This window comes from Schistocerca gregaria, chromosome 2, assembly GCF_023897955.1.
Source record: "Schistocerca gregaria isolate iqSchGreg1 chromosome 2, iqSchGreg1.2, whole genome shotgun sequence".
NCBI lineage: Eukaryota > Metazoa > Arthropoda > Insecta > Orthoptera > Acrididae > Schistocerca > Schistocerca gregaria.
This window is the reverse complement of record NC_064921.1, coordinates 748,142,723-748,157,721: the sequence shown is the minus strand read 5'-3', so window position 1 is coordinate 748,157,721 and position 14,999 is coordinate 748,142,723. Positions and strand designations below refer to the sequence as shown.

Genomic DNA, 14,999 nt, shown 5'->3' with positions numbered 1-14,999 from the left:
CTTGCATCTTGATGAATGAAGTCGATGTCGGTGCGCTGCGACGTAGCTGTGGCTGCAGATGGTTCTCTTTCGATTTTCGTCGTGGTTTGTTTGCGCGGTTGCGTCGATCATTCGCTTGAAAAAAAAATTTCGTTAGCAACGAATCACATCGGGGTCATCACTTTGGTTGTTACTTTCTTCTAATCACAATAAGACGGGATGACCATACACGAGAGTGGCAGTATGCTACTTTATTTTACATACACATAGCAACAATTAAACAACAAAAGAATTAGCAAGATAAACTGATCATAAAACATACAAGTTCCTTCACGCTGTAAAGCACTATTCTTACTTTTTTAGCAACTACTTTGCGGCCAAGTATTAATGCCACCACAGTGGTTTTCCCTTGAAAACCAAACGGATTGTTTGGGAGAACGGAATATTTTACACTGAAGTTTTTAGATTTGAGTATCAGCAATATTCTGAAGTATTTTAGATTTGTGTAATTTCCGCCATTTGGAATGCAATGTAAAATGTTTCAATGTTTCGTTCCATGGCATCCAGTGTGTATCGACCCAGTGGGGTGTTCTCTTCGACCATAAATATAAGTATCTATGGTCGAAGGGTGTTCTATGCTTCAATCATTGATCTTTATTATGTCTCTGAATTGTAATTGAGGATCTTTGCGTTGCGCGGGTTGCAGAGAGATTATGAAATGTTGTGAATGTGCGGTTTGTTTACAACAAGTGTTTGACAGCCAGTCGTCATTATTATATTATGATGTGAATTTAGCGTCCTGAAGTGCAAGTATGCTTCGGTTCGGACGAGACCAAATTCGAGCCTCTAATTATTGTCAAATGTGAATCTGCATGTACATTTGACGTACGGTATGTATTTGGTGTAATTTTTTTGTGGTGAATTGTTATTATCATATGAGATAGCGCGTGTACTCCACCATAAGATTATGTACTGTAATATTTTTCCTACGTAAAAAAGAAAAAAAATGCTAATGATGAGCTAATATCGGTAAAAGAACCCCAAGCAATCTTGAACTCAGCAAAGAAGAGAGCAAATAAAGCGCCCTTTCGAAAGAAAAGTGTCACTGTGAGTAGTAACATCATTATCAGAGTTTCTAATCCCCAAGAAATCTCATTTTTTCAAGTTGTGTAGTGTAGGTACCACAAATTAGGTGATAGTTCGTGATACAGTGTAATACAAACGTTGAAAACAAAGTAATGATACGTGCTGGAGCTCATCCTAAATCATCCCGCAGACGCATATTTAAAGAGCTAGCGATCTTCACTGTAGCCTCACAATATATATAGGCCATTCACTTACGAAATTTGTTATTAACAATCCGAACGAATTCAAAAGTAATAGCAGTGTACATGGCTACAACACTAGGAGAAAGGATGATCTTCACTACTCAAGGTTAACTCTAACTTTGGCTCAGCAGGGGGTAAATTATGCTGCCACACAAGTCTTTGGTCACTTACTTAATAGCATCAAAAGTTTGACAGATAGCCATATAGCATTAAAAAGGAAATTAAAAGAATTTATGAATGGCAACTCCTTCTACTCATTAGATGAATTTTTGAATATAATAAGTTGGCAATTTCCCCAACCCCCTAAAAAATCAAAAATATTAAGTTTCGTATAATATTTTGTGTAATGTAATATCTTGTATAGACACCTTTTATTACCCTGACATGTTCCACATCATTATGAAGTGTCATATTCATGATCTATGGAACAAGCACTAATCTAATCTAAGTACATTATTGCCTTGATTCACTCTATATTTTCAAAAGAACTCCATATGTTTAAGAAAAGTCTTCAAAAATTGATGGTGTTCCTGATTAGGTCATAAAGAAATTCATTACGGATATTTCTGTACGCCTGCCAGCCACAGTAAACAAATCTTTTCTGACAGACACGTTATCTATCTATCTATCTACCAATTGCCACAGTGGTGCCCTTCATAAGAAAGGAGACAAATCAGGAAACTGTAGACCAAGCACTTTATTTACAGACTTAACTAAAAATGTAGAAAATATAATGTGTAACACGGTAATGAAATTTTTGAATAAAAATAAAATTCTTATTGATGCCCAGCATGGCTTCAGGAAAGTAAATGTGAAACTACTGCCATCTATGATTTTTCTACAAAATACTCTGGAAACAGGGAAGTGGGGGGGGGGGGGGTGGTAGGGGAGGACTGAACTACAAAATATTTTCAGAGAAGCAATAAACTGTTAGAGGCACAGAATTAAAATCGTTCCTTGTGAACTATACAAAGAGGTAACAGAGGTGATACATGTATTAAAGTTAAGTGCTAAGATGTATTCCTCAGATGAAAATAATAATAATAATAATAAATAAATTCTTTCTTGAATCAACTGTAAGCAAAACTTCAACCCAACTAAATGGTTGGTTTCAGGTGAACAGGGGCTAATGATCAATGTGAAATGGCAACATTTCTAAACCTCTGATTATAAAATGATACATGCAGCACCAAACTTCAGCAGAATTGACCGTCTCTGGAAATCAAAATTTTCAAATATTGACTTCAAATTGTGTACACACATAAATGAAATAAATATATTACTTAAGTATATTACATCTTTGCTTTGTGTTCAGATTGCCTATTTTTCCAATTCCATAGCATCCTTCAGTACAAAATTATATTCTGGGTTGACACATCACCTAGTTCATTTTCTTAACTTAAAAAAAAGAGCTGTAAGAGCAGTGCAGCATGCTCAACAGATTCATGCAAGAACCTCTTTTAAAATTCCCCATTCATTACACTACCCGCTAGCTATATGATGTGTATATTATTTATAGTTCCACATAATGAGATTTTTATGTAGTGTTCAAATTGTGTACACACTGTAACGTTATTAATATAAATAAACTTTTTAACTCCTTATTCACTTAGTGACTTATGGCTACAGTGTCCCGTGAATTCTGGTATGTCCATTACTTTATATACCTTTTCCGTGGTGAAAAGTAAATGCGTCTGATGCTTTTCACTTGTTTTGTACGCTGAAGTCCATTTCACTTAATATTAATGGAGTATACATTAAATCTTAGCCTATCTATCCTATTGGAGAGTATGAATGGTTTCATTTTGTTCATGTGATGTTTAACATCCATATGAGATGTTTCTCACTGTTGATTATGTGTAGAGAGTAATGAACCAGCTGTGGCAATATTGCTACACCAAATGTTGTAGAAGGTAAAAGTGCTCTTACAGTGTCTACGGCTTCTCTGTTTTGTGCTGATGTTGGCAACAACTGGTGTGTTGAATGATGGGAACTGAGATAAACAAATCATGACTCAGTTGTTGGTGGGCAGTTGGAATGCCCATTCGTAATTTCCTATGGTTCATGTGTAAAGTTAGCAGCAATTATGTTCTATTATTTTGGAAATAACTACACCATCAGAGTTTTCAGTAAAATGAGAATAAGGCATTCAAGTTGTTGTTGCAACGGGGAATGTACATCTTGGACCATGCTACTCATCAGTCTATTGTGACAGTCATATTTTGCTGTTGAGATTCATTGGTTTTGCCAACTCACAAGTCTGTTATCCCACACCAACTTAATCTAGGTGTTGGACCACAAAGTCCATTCTGACAGCATAACTTCTTTTCTTCTATTCATAATCACTAATTTCCAAATTGTAAACTAACGTCTTTTCTTCTACTTATAATCACTAACTTTGCCAATTGATAATCAAGCGGCCACATTCCAACCTTACCTAGGCCTCAGGCTTCGCTATAACTGAGTTTATTAGTGCATCTAGTTTCTTTCCTGTCACCAAATAAATACAAAAGTCAGTAACCAACTTTAAAATTCATGTCTCTATACCTAAAGCAAATGTGATTAAGTCATATCTTCTACCAAAAGAAATCGTTACATTCAGTGATTTTCATAGGCTACTGTAAACTATGACCCAATTAGCTACGAGCAGTGTCAGCGAATTTCCAACATCAGTATGCAACATAACAGCTGCTGATACTGTAATTGTGCTTCAGCTGTTTCAGAAACTTGCTTATAATGCTCACCTGTCTAAATCTGTACTTTTCAAACCACTGTGAAGTGCGTCGGAGAAATACTTCCCATTATACCGGGCTTCCTCCCATTCCATTCACTTATGGACTGTGGGAGGAATGATTTCTTAAACACCTCTGTGCATTCTGTATTTAGTCTAATCTTGCCTTTGCAGGCCCTATGGGAGCAATATGTAAAGGGTTGCTATATATTCCAAGATTCATCGTGTAAAGTTGGTTCTAGACGTTTTGTGAGTAACTGTTTTTAATTTCAAATGTATGCCAATTCGGTTCTCTCAGCATCTCCATGACTCTTGCAGGTTAAACAATACTGAGGCCATTCATGCTGCGATTCTATATGTTCAGCTTCTCCTGTTAATCCATTAAATACGTGCCCCACAAACTCGAGCAATATTGTAAGATGGGCCACACAAGTGTTTTGTATGGAGTTGCCTTTGTAGACAGTTGCATTTTCCAAGAGTTGTTCCAGTTAAGCACAGCCTGCCACCTGCTATTCCTATGACTGATCTTATGTGATCATTCCATTTCGCATCTCCACAGTGGTTACACCAGGTGTTTTATGAGTTGACTGATTCAAACTGTGACTCATTGGTATTGTAGTGATAGGATACTATTTTTTTTTTTCATTTATAAAGTGAAAAATTTTACATTTTTGGACACTGAAAGCAAGCTACTAACCTTTGTCAACAAGTTGAGATCTCGTCAACATCTGACTAAATATTTGTGCAGTTTCTTTCAGACAGTAGTTCATTATATGTAGATAATTGCATCATCTTCAAGAAATTTGAGGTTATTATTGATATTGTTGACAAGTTCATTAAATACAATGTGAACAGCAACGGCCCCAACCTACTTCCATGGGGCACCTGAAGTTGATTCTACATTTCTCAGTCCTGTCACAAACCTAGCTTGATACAACATATGATTGTATTAATTAGATACATAAGTTAGTAGCATTTTTGTTTTGCATGTTGGTATTCCACTTGCTATGGGCTTATTTATTGATTATCATTTTTTATTTGTAGTTCACTGTTGCTGTTTGAGTTTACATATTGTTATTTTGTCATTTGGAGATAATGAGTCAGGCTGTGGATGCTAGAAAATGGAGAAATCGGAACATTCCCAACAAATTCTTCTGTTTGAATTCAATAGAATGGTGACAGCAGTGGAGGCAGCCAGAAACATTTGCACCATGTATAATGATAGTACTATTGGACAGAACATGGCAATAAAATGGTTTTCTCACTTTAAGGAGAATCATTCTGAAATTAGTGATTCTTTACATTCTGGGTTTGATAAAGATCATTTAAATGCATTTGTCCAAAATCATCCACATCACTGTAGTGGAGAACTGTCAAATGTAATTAACTGCGATTGTTCCAGCATTGTGTGACATTTGTGTGCAGTGGAGAAGGTTAACAAGTCGGGTTTATGGCTAACTTATGCTCTAAGCCCAAAAATCAGTGGGTAGCCGTATGTGCATCTCTGCTTGCTCGTCATCAGTTCTTTCATGAACAACCCCACATATTCCTGTTCTGTATCTTTATTGGTGACAAGAAATTGCCTCTTTATGCTAACATAAGGAAAAGGTAGGAATGGTTGAGCCCAAAAAAAAGCAGCAACCCCCATACAAAGATGATGCGCATTCACGAAGGGTAGTGTTACGCATCTGGGGGAGCCCTTAGATGCTCTGCATTTGTTTGCTGAGTATGGGCTTGGTGACCCCGGGGTTCCTAAGCTGGGGATTGGTAAGCACTGCATGTCCCCTGTCATCTTAAGCTCTGGGCATGCTTGAGCAACCACTGTATGATGTGGCAGTGGAACTTTGTGTGTCAGGGACACAGACCACGAGGATAGTAAAAAAAAAAAAAAAAAAAAAAAAAAAAAAAAAAAAAAAAAAAAAAAAAAAGAGAGAGAGAGAGAGAGAGAGAGAGAGAGAGAGAGAGAGAGAGAGAGAGAGCCAACCCTCAGTCTCAAGGTGTGCTGTGTGCGGATGAGATGCATGGCTGTTGAGGTGGAACAGTTGTTAGCGGGCAATCTCTGAGGAATCTGCCGCACCTCGGTGTGGGCATACTATGTACTATGTAGACTTTGGACTGTTAAGAGGTGAGAGGAAACATTTGAGAAATTCTCCTCTTTTTACATTCCAAAGGATTTAGAAGGTATCACAGTGACATTAAAATCAGTCAAGCAGTGACAAGATGGGACACTGTTAGTCAAAACTCTAATTCCCAGCAAACAACAAAACTGCAGAAAGCAAAAAGCCTTGGGAGTATTCCATTGGAACGGAGTTCCACAACGCATTGAATTACAGCAGAGGTGTTGGGGCATGCGAGAATTTTTGAACATTCCTAGAGAAGATCTGCAAGTTGAATTGGTCCAATGGGGAACAGTTGATATGCAGAATATCAAGGAAAGGATGGATGGCTATCTTTTTCAAATCTGACTCCTTTATCCTGACTTTCAGCAGCACAAAACTTCCAGAGCATGTTAAGGCAGGTTTCCTTTGCCTCAGCGTGCGGCCTTATGTCTCCAACCCAATGCACTTTTTCAAATGCCAGTGCTTTGTGCATACTACTAATGGGTGTGGCAAATGTGGTAAGGTCACTCACGAAGAAGTCGCTTGTTGATCACCATTGAAGTGTGATAGTTCCTCTGGAGCTCATCCTGCCTGGAGTCGAGACTGCAGTGTAAATCTTGAAGAATGGAAGATCCAAGAGCCAAAAAGTTGTATAAAGCCATGCTGCCACCAACATTCGCCACATCCTTTGCTTCAGTACTGAAACGAGCCAGTGCAGCAAGTCGATGCTACACAAACGGAGGTTGCTAGTGTCAGTGTCATCACTAGTACCTGCATTTGTCAATGCACTTGTGCTGCTGCAGGCATTTTGAAGCACCTTCCCCTCCAGAACTTCAGAAAAGGCCTTGGTTGCTGACATTGTGGGACTTCCTGTTCCTCCAAAGATCAAGTCTCGTCCACTGTCTAGCACTGCACTACCACTTCTGTGGATGTGGCTCTGAAGCTTGAAGTCAAAGGTGAATAATCATCCACTGAAGAAGAAAGGATGTATAGTGTCTGATGATGTTGATGTCATCCTGTGTGATGCATATCTTGAATCTTCTTCAGAGGTGATGGACCTTGATGTCGGACTGAGCTACCACCCACTCTGAGCTCCCCTCCCCGACAAAGCCAGGACGAAAGTGCTACCCCTGTGATAGATGGTTCCCATATTACAGTGGAAGTTTAGTGGAGGAAAATCCTAGCACAGGAATGCCCCCTGTGCTTGTATCTGCAGGAAACGCATTTTAAAGTGTCTGAAGACACTGTGAGACTTTACGCTCTATTGCAAAAATTACCTGACTGCAATAATGCACACCACTCCTCTGCTCTCCTCCTGCCTACTGACCTGTAAGAAGTTACCATTAAAAAACGTGTGTTGGAAGATGACAGTTTGCTCCCTGTATCTAATTCTGCATGATGTGATAGCCTCTGAGGCTGTCACATATCTTATGGAACAACTTCCTTTGCCATTTCTCCTACTGGGAGACTTCAAAGCCCATCATGTTTTGTGCGGCTCGACTTCTAATTGTCCTTGGCGTCAGGTTTTGGAGAGCCTCATGAGCTGTGCATCCTCAGCACAGGTACTTCCACCTATTTTGTGCTGCTACTGGGTCATTGCCAGCCATCAGCCTCTTCTTTCTGCTCTCCAGCCCTTGTAGACTGTGCAGCGGGAAGTCACTGATGACCTTCGTTCCAGCAACCAGTTCCTACTCCACATTCACCCGCTGGGGGGGGGGGGGGGGGGGAAGTACCTGAAGAGAAGCCACAAAAATGGATGGTCAGTAGGGCCAACTGGGTGCCGTTCAGCCAGTGGGCTGTATTTGAACACTGTGACAGTATCCAGGAATGGGCGGACCACATTACATGAGTGAGCCATCATACCACTGACTTATTCATCCCAAAGCTTCAGCTGATCTTCGGGGGCAACTGGTGAGTGTCACCTAGCAATCTGGGCAGGTGCGTGTCTTTTCTATGGTTTAAGTGCTGCCTGACAGCAGAGAACCTCACAGCATTTCATGTCGCAAGAGCCAAGGCTTGACACGTAATGAAGGAAAACAAGAAAAGGCCATGTCAAGTGTTCCTGGCCTTCATCAACCGTTCCACTTGTTCTACGAAAATATGAGAAGCGATCTGCAGGATTTTTGGTAAACACAGCCAGTTAACCAATAGCAGCAGTGCTGAAACAGGTGTCTCCAAACAAAGCTCAGATGATGGCAGAGCATCTTACAACTCCCCTTTCTCCATTTGCGAGCTGGAGTCAGCAGTGTCTGATAATCGTGACACTGCAACAAGTCACAATCAAATTTATCTTACATGGCCAACAGCCAACTTCCCTGATTCCTAGAGACAGACAATTCTGATACCTCTCCTCAAACCAGGAAAGTACCACGTGTCCCGGTAGTTGTTGGAACATTGCCTTAAAAAGCTGTCTAGGAAAGACCCTGGAGCACATGGTTACCCATTACCTTGTCTGGTTATTTTTAGAGACCAGGCAACTCCTTAGCTGCTCTCAGTGTGGATTCCGGAGATTTTGGTCCCCTGTTGACAACCCGACCCTACTAGAGGCAGCTATTCAGCAGGCTTTCACTGTCCTGGCATATTCTTTGATATCGGTAAGGTGTTGAACACTACTTGGAGACACAGTATTCTGGTCCCACTCCATCAGTGGGGCTTTTGTGGCCAGTTCCCCGTTTTCACACAGTCCTTTCTGTCTAAGCATTCAACTTACTGCTGAGGGACACCGTTCTACAATTTAAAGACTCAGTGAGGTTTCTGGGCCTCATTTTTTACTCCAAATTATCATAGTTGCCACACCCAAAGGAACTGAAAGCCAGAGCCCAGAAGGTGCCGAATATCATAAAGTGCCTTAGCCACAGGCCTTGGAGAGCAGACAGTTTTATAGGGCTTTTGTGCATTCACAGCTATACTGTGAATACACAGTTTATCTGTCAGTGAGGCCTTTCTACCTGAAGATTATTGATGCCATCCACCATGAAGGGATTTGGGTGGTCACAGGCGCTTGGAAGACCAGCCCCACCCCCAGTTTCTATGCTGAGGCTGGGGAACCACCACTCACCATCCGGCGACAGCTCCTTGTGTTGCAGCAGACTTGCAAGTTCCTCACATCTTTTCCCCAACCATGCATGAGCAACAATGCTGTTTAGGACCTGAGTGCAACAAGTGCTGGAGTCACTCGGTGTGTGGAGCATGTCCACCCCAAATCCAGGGTTTTAACTGCTTGCCACTGTGGTCACTGCAGCGGCCCAGTATAATTTTAGATTTAGTGCAGTACAGGTGGGATTAACCTCCTGCTTCTGTTTTTAATGCAATATTTCCTGATATTTTGTGTGAGCACCACAAGTGTGTACCTGACATTACAGATGGGTCTAAACAGGGTACTCTGTTGTTTTCCTGAATCGTGTTGTCAGGGTCCGGCTGTCTCAAGACTTTACTGTCTTCGACCCAGAATTAAATGCGAACTTTTGGGCTCTGGAGGAGATGGGATGTTCTTCCAGTACTAAATTTCTTGTCTGTTCCAATTCTCTGAGTGCCCTTAACTCTCTACAACATTTGTACCCAGCACATAAAGTAGCACAGATTGCCCAGGATGCCCACCTCCCATTACAATGACTGCAGAAGGCGGTGTCTTACTGCTGGGTACCAGGACACATGCGTACTGCGGGGGAATGAAAGGACAGGTTTAACAGTGAAAGTGGTGTATCATGATCCTCAGTTATTTTAGTTTGCCATCTCCCTGCATGCTCTAATCTTTCTGTTGATATATAGAGTCTTTCATTGATGGGAGGATGAGTGGCTGGAAGTGACAGAGAATAAGCTCTGTTTAGTAAAGCCCACGATACGGCCGTGGCATACCTCCTTCCAGCCACATTGGCAGGACGAGGTCCTCCTTACTTGTTTGTGCATAGGCCAGAGCTCTAAATGCATAACTTCTTGCTCCAGTCTGAGAACACTCCAGTGTGTGGTGCTTGTAGTCTACAGATCACTGTGCGCCACATTTTATTGGACTGTGTTTTATTTTCTGACCAGTAGGGCGCAGTGGATTTGCTAATGTATTTGCCCTCTATTTTAGGAAACATTCAAATGAATGGACTTAAGAGTTTTAAAGTTTCGTGAATTGCCCAATATTTTTCCCAACATATTAGAGAGATGATTTTAATATGTTAACAGGTTGGCTGGCTCACACGTTTTTTGTAAGTGGTCTGTCAGTGACATTTTCTTGTGTCCTTTTATAGTTCATTTGTCATTGTACGTGGGTTGTAATCTCATATGTAGCGCCGTTCGCTCTTTTTCTGCTGTCTTACTGCATGTGAGATAGAGCGATTGTGTGGTCAATTCGAGTGAGGTGAGAGTAGGTTTCCTCCTTACTGTATGACAATATATTCGTTATTTTATCCATATTCATATCATTTAATGTGCATAAGGGTGCTGAAAAGCTCGCCTGTGAGCGCCCGTAACCTCAAACAAAAAAATCCTCACACACACACACACACACACACACACACACACACTTGGTGGAACAGTAATGGTGTGGTGTGCTATGAATAGCTTCCCCAAGGTGTAATCATCACTGCTGATATTTATTGTCAACAAGCAACAAGTGAGACATCTTGTAGTGCACCCCAAGAACAATGACCAGAAGTCTGCGTGAAGTGACGCAACTCCATGATAATGCCCGCCTGCATCCTACTGGAGTGACAAAAAATACTGTACAGGATATGGTTTGTGAAGTTATTCCACACCCACCTTATTCACCTGAACTTGTGCCCTCAGATCTTCACCTTTTCCAGTTTCTCTCAAACATCCTTCAAGGAACTTCCTTTTCGGGACAAAATGCGTTCTGAACATGGCTTGATGAGTTCTTTGCCTCGAAACCACATGATTTCTATTGTCGCAGAATTGAAAAGTTACCCTAGTTCTGACAGACTATTGTGAATAGTGAAGGAGAATGTATTATTGATGACTGAAGTCTCTGTTATGTGTATGTGTTCTGTTTATTAAATTTATGGAAAAATGATACACATTTGTACACCAACGTGAGGCTTTGGATAGTAAGTGTACTTGTGGTACTGAGTCGAATTCCTTTTGGAAGTCAAGAAACACAGTATTTAGCCTACTTGACTGGCTTGATCCATAACTTTCAGTATATCGTGGGAGAAAAGCACAAGTTTAGTTTTACATCATGAATGGTTTCGGAATACATGCTAGTTCGCATGGAGGAAGTCATTCTGTTCAAGATACTTCTTCACATTTAAGCTCAGAATATGTTCTAAGATTCTGCAACAAATGATTGTCAAGGATATTGGGTGGTGGTTTTGTGGATCACTTTTGGCGCCATTGTTGTAGATACACATGACCTGTGCTGTCTTCCAACTACTGGGCACAGTGTTTTGTTTGACTGATTTTTGGTGTGTTATGTTTAACAAAATGGCTAACTCAGCTGCAGTTCAGTATAGAATCTGATAGAGATCCCATCAGGCCCTGGAGCTTTGTTTTGTTTTACATATCTCAGTTGTCTCTCAATGTCACTGACACTAATATTAATTTCACTTTTTCTTGCAGAAGTACGAGAATTAAATTGGGGCGCAGTACTCATGGGTTTCCCTTTGGAAAGAAACATTTGAAAACAGAGTTAAGCAGTTATGCTTTTGCTTTGTACCTTCAGTTTCAATTCCTTTCTCATCCGTGAGTGAGTTTCTGGGCGCTATCTTTGATACTACTAACAGCCTTTACATATGATCAGAATTTTCTCTGGTTTTGAGAGAGATGCTACGATAATGTTCTGCTATGGTTTAGTTGTTGAAGGCTTCATGCAGTACCCTCTCGACAACGAAACACATTTCATTTACCATCTCTCTGTCTATAACATTAACCCTTGTTTTATGTCTATTAGGCAATAATCTTGTTTTCTTAAAACTTCCTTTATCATGACTGTTTACCATGGAATGTCCCTTCCTTCATGAACAAGACTATGGCCACGGCTATGTCAGTCAGTTTTAAAGTGAAGATCGCTGAATGTGTCACTGAAATCTCCTAGCGAAATTCCTCCAGCATGCATGGCTTACGTCGATAGATATTATCTTTCACAGTTATCCACAAGTAAAAGTCCATAGGTGTTAGATCTGGTGATGGTGGACGGAACTCAATGGGCTCGCTTTGACCAATTCAGTGCCCCAGAAAATTGTCACCCAGAAAAGCTCGTATGGCTAGGTGGTAGGGTGGTGATGTCCTGTCCAGTTCGTAGAAGACCTCTTCATCAGCTCCATAAAGCGCATGTATACCTGGAAAAATTGATGTATGTATCATTTTCAGGTACACTTCTCTAGTGACAGTAGCGTCAAAGGTGAAGGGTCCTACTAAGCCCCTATATGATAGTCCGCACCACACATGAACCTCTGGTAGATTGATCACTTTATCCACATAAACATGCGGATTTCCCAGTGCCTGGTACACACTGTTATGTCAATTAATGGTTCCAATAAGTTTACATTGTGCCTTGTCACTCCACACTACCTTTGTCACAAATTGTTCGTCATCAGTTACAATTTGCACAAAATTGCATTTGGCGATCAGGATCATCGTCATTAATCGTGTGCAGTAATCGTGGAATGTCAACTTTCCACTTTGCAGCTTTCAGAATTCTTTGTACACTTTTACTGCTAACCCCCACTTCACGCGCACAGTGCAAAGCAGACTTCTGTGGAGAATTAACAAATTTTTCCAACATGAGAGCTGATGAAGCAGGACTTGTAGCTGTATGCTGTCTTCCTGATCTTCCTTTGTGAATATCACAACTTGTTCCATGCAATTCAAACTTGTCAATGATGCATTTAATTGTTAGGTGGGTTGGTGGTTCTGTTTCAAAAACCCGCCTCCACTGATGTTGCAATTCAACGGTGTTATCAAAATTGAAAAACCACTCCACAATACATTTTCGTTGTTCATATGTCAAGCGTGCTCCAGCCATTTTGTTTTGTCAATACCGAGATGAAAGTACTAACAGCTGGTTGAGCCAAAGACCATACTACACCACACTCGTAACTCAAATTGAATGACAATATAGATATCTTGATAGAGCCTGACAAAGAATGTATACATTTTTCTGGTGGACTCTGTAGTTCAAAATTATATAAATTGTGGATCAGTGATACAGTGTACCTCATACAAGTATTGAACACTGTGGAAGTAAATTGGCCTATAATGTGAAGTCACAAATGTTTTAATATATTCTTGTTTTATGTTTTATTTATTTCCATGATGCTTTACATCGTACTGTGAAGTACCAGGTTTGATAGGTGTCTTTGTTTTTCCACTGTTCACAGTGTTAGACTCCTAGTTATCAGAGTGCTTTGAGGACTGAATGCTTTGTCAGTCTATTTGGCAAAAAGGGTTATGTCATTTATTTATTTTTTACCATGGCTTTGGTATCTGTATCCCATTACAATTTTATTCTCTTTCTATATTTTATCCAGCTGCTTCATTGTTTCTCAAAAAAGCTAATCAACAGTGATGATAAATTACAACCCTTCTATACATTTGCTATAATGTGAACTTGTTTTGTGATTTCAAGCTTTTATTACTCCCACTTGCATTTTTTTATATTGTGATTTTCATTGTTGTTTCATGAATAAAGGAAAGCATTCAGATGCAGTCAGCAGAAGCGGCAGCTGCAGCAGAGTTCAGCCGCTTGCGGCCACTCTGCACAGCTGTTATGAAGGATCCAACATTAGACAATATAATGAAACTGAACACTGTCTTATCCTGCTGCCCACGGGAAGCATTGCAGGCCCTACAGGCATATGTGATGTTTCCATTGGAAGCTCATCTCCGCGCACCACAGACAAGGTAGAATGTAGTTTTGTTTTTCCTGTTTTGAGAATACATAGTCAATCATGCTTTGAGAGTATATGGCCAATCATTGCTCCAGATCTATTTCTACATCTATACTCTGCAAACCAATGGGTAGTGCATGAAACTTATTAGAGCTTCTTCGTATTCTGTTTGGGCATTCACATGTGATTACTTAAGTAGCACTGTGCATGCTGTTAAGTAGTCCAATTTTGTCTTCAGTATACATACATGCTGAAGATTGTCTTGGTTCTTGAAATTATGTAAATAAGTTTGCATGTGGTAATTTGCATCTGTCTTTAAACATATGTCATTTCCGTTGCCTCTGCATCTCTGTGACAATCACTTGTGTATCAGACAAACCTGTGACTATTTGTTGTGCACTTGTTTGTATATATTCAATGTCCCCTGCAAGTCGTATTTGGTATGGGGCCCTTGCACTGAGCAATATTCTAAGACGGGTCACACGTATGTTCTGTAAGCAAGCCCATTTATAGACTGATTACATTTTCCTAGTATCCAACATATGAACCGAAGTCTACCACCCGCTTTACCTATGACTGAGCCTTATTTTTTGTTCCATTTCATATTCCTACAAATTGTTACAGCCGTATGTGTTTGCTGATTCCTGTTGTGACTTATTGATATTGTAGTCATAGTCCAAAATATACAGTGTAATATTTCTGAATATTTAAACTAAATTGGCAAGCTTTGCGACACTTTGAAATCTTTTCAAGATTTTACTGGCTTTTTTTACACACATTGTTTCGTGAAAGCTATTTCTCTGACTGTATGTTAATTTATTATGATGCAAAAACATTCCAGTCAGTAACATTTATTACTGCTGCTATTTCATGATTAATAGGTGTAAGTATAGTGATCGGCCATGGATTACATATGGAACCTTTCTTACTTTTTCATTCTCAGCAAAATGGACACAGTGCAAATGAACTCGTAAAGAGCAACTTATGTTTTAAGTAAAGTAATTCTATGTTAAATGTTTAGGTTGTGTAG

The 14,999-nt window shown here is 40.1% G+C and overlaps 1 protein-coding gene across 2 annotated transcripts in view; it reads left to right on the top strand.

The window, feature by feature from the left end:
- The first annotated feature begins 643 nt into the window (after positions 1-643).
- Positions 644-14,999, top strand: part of LOC126334925 (TELO2-interacting protein 1 homolog) — a 139,203-nt gene continuing 124,847 nt past the window's right edge. For both annotated transcript variants that reach the window (XM_049997647.1, XM_049997646.1), the window contains exons 1-2: positions 644-869; positions 13,771-13,982. In XM_049997647.1, the coding sequence (XP_049853604.1) occupies positions 13,783-13,982 (200 nt within the window). In that variant the 5' untranslated portion in view covers positions 644-869; positions 13,771-13,782. The remainder of the gene's footprint in view (positions 870-13,770; positions 13,983-14,999) is intronic.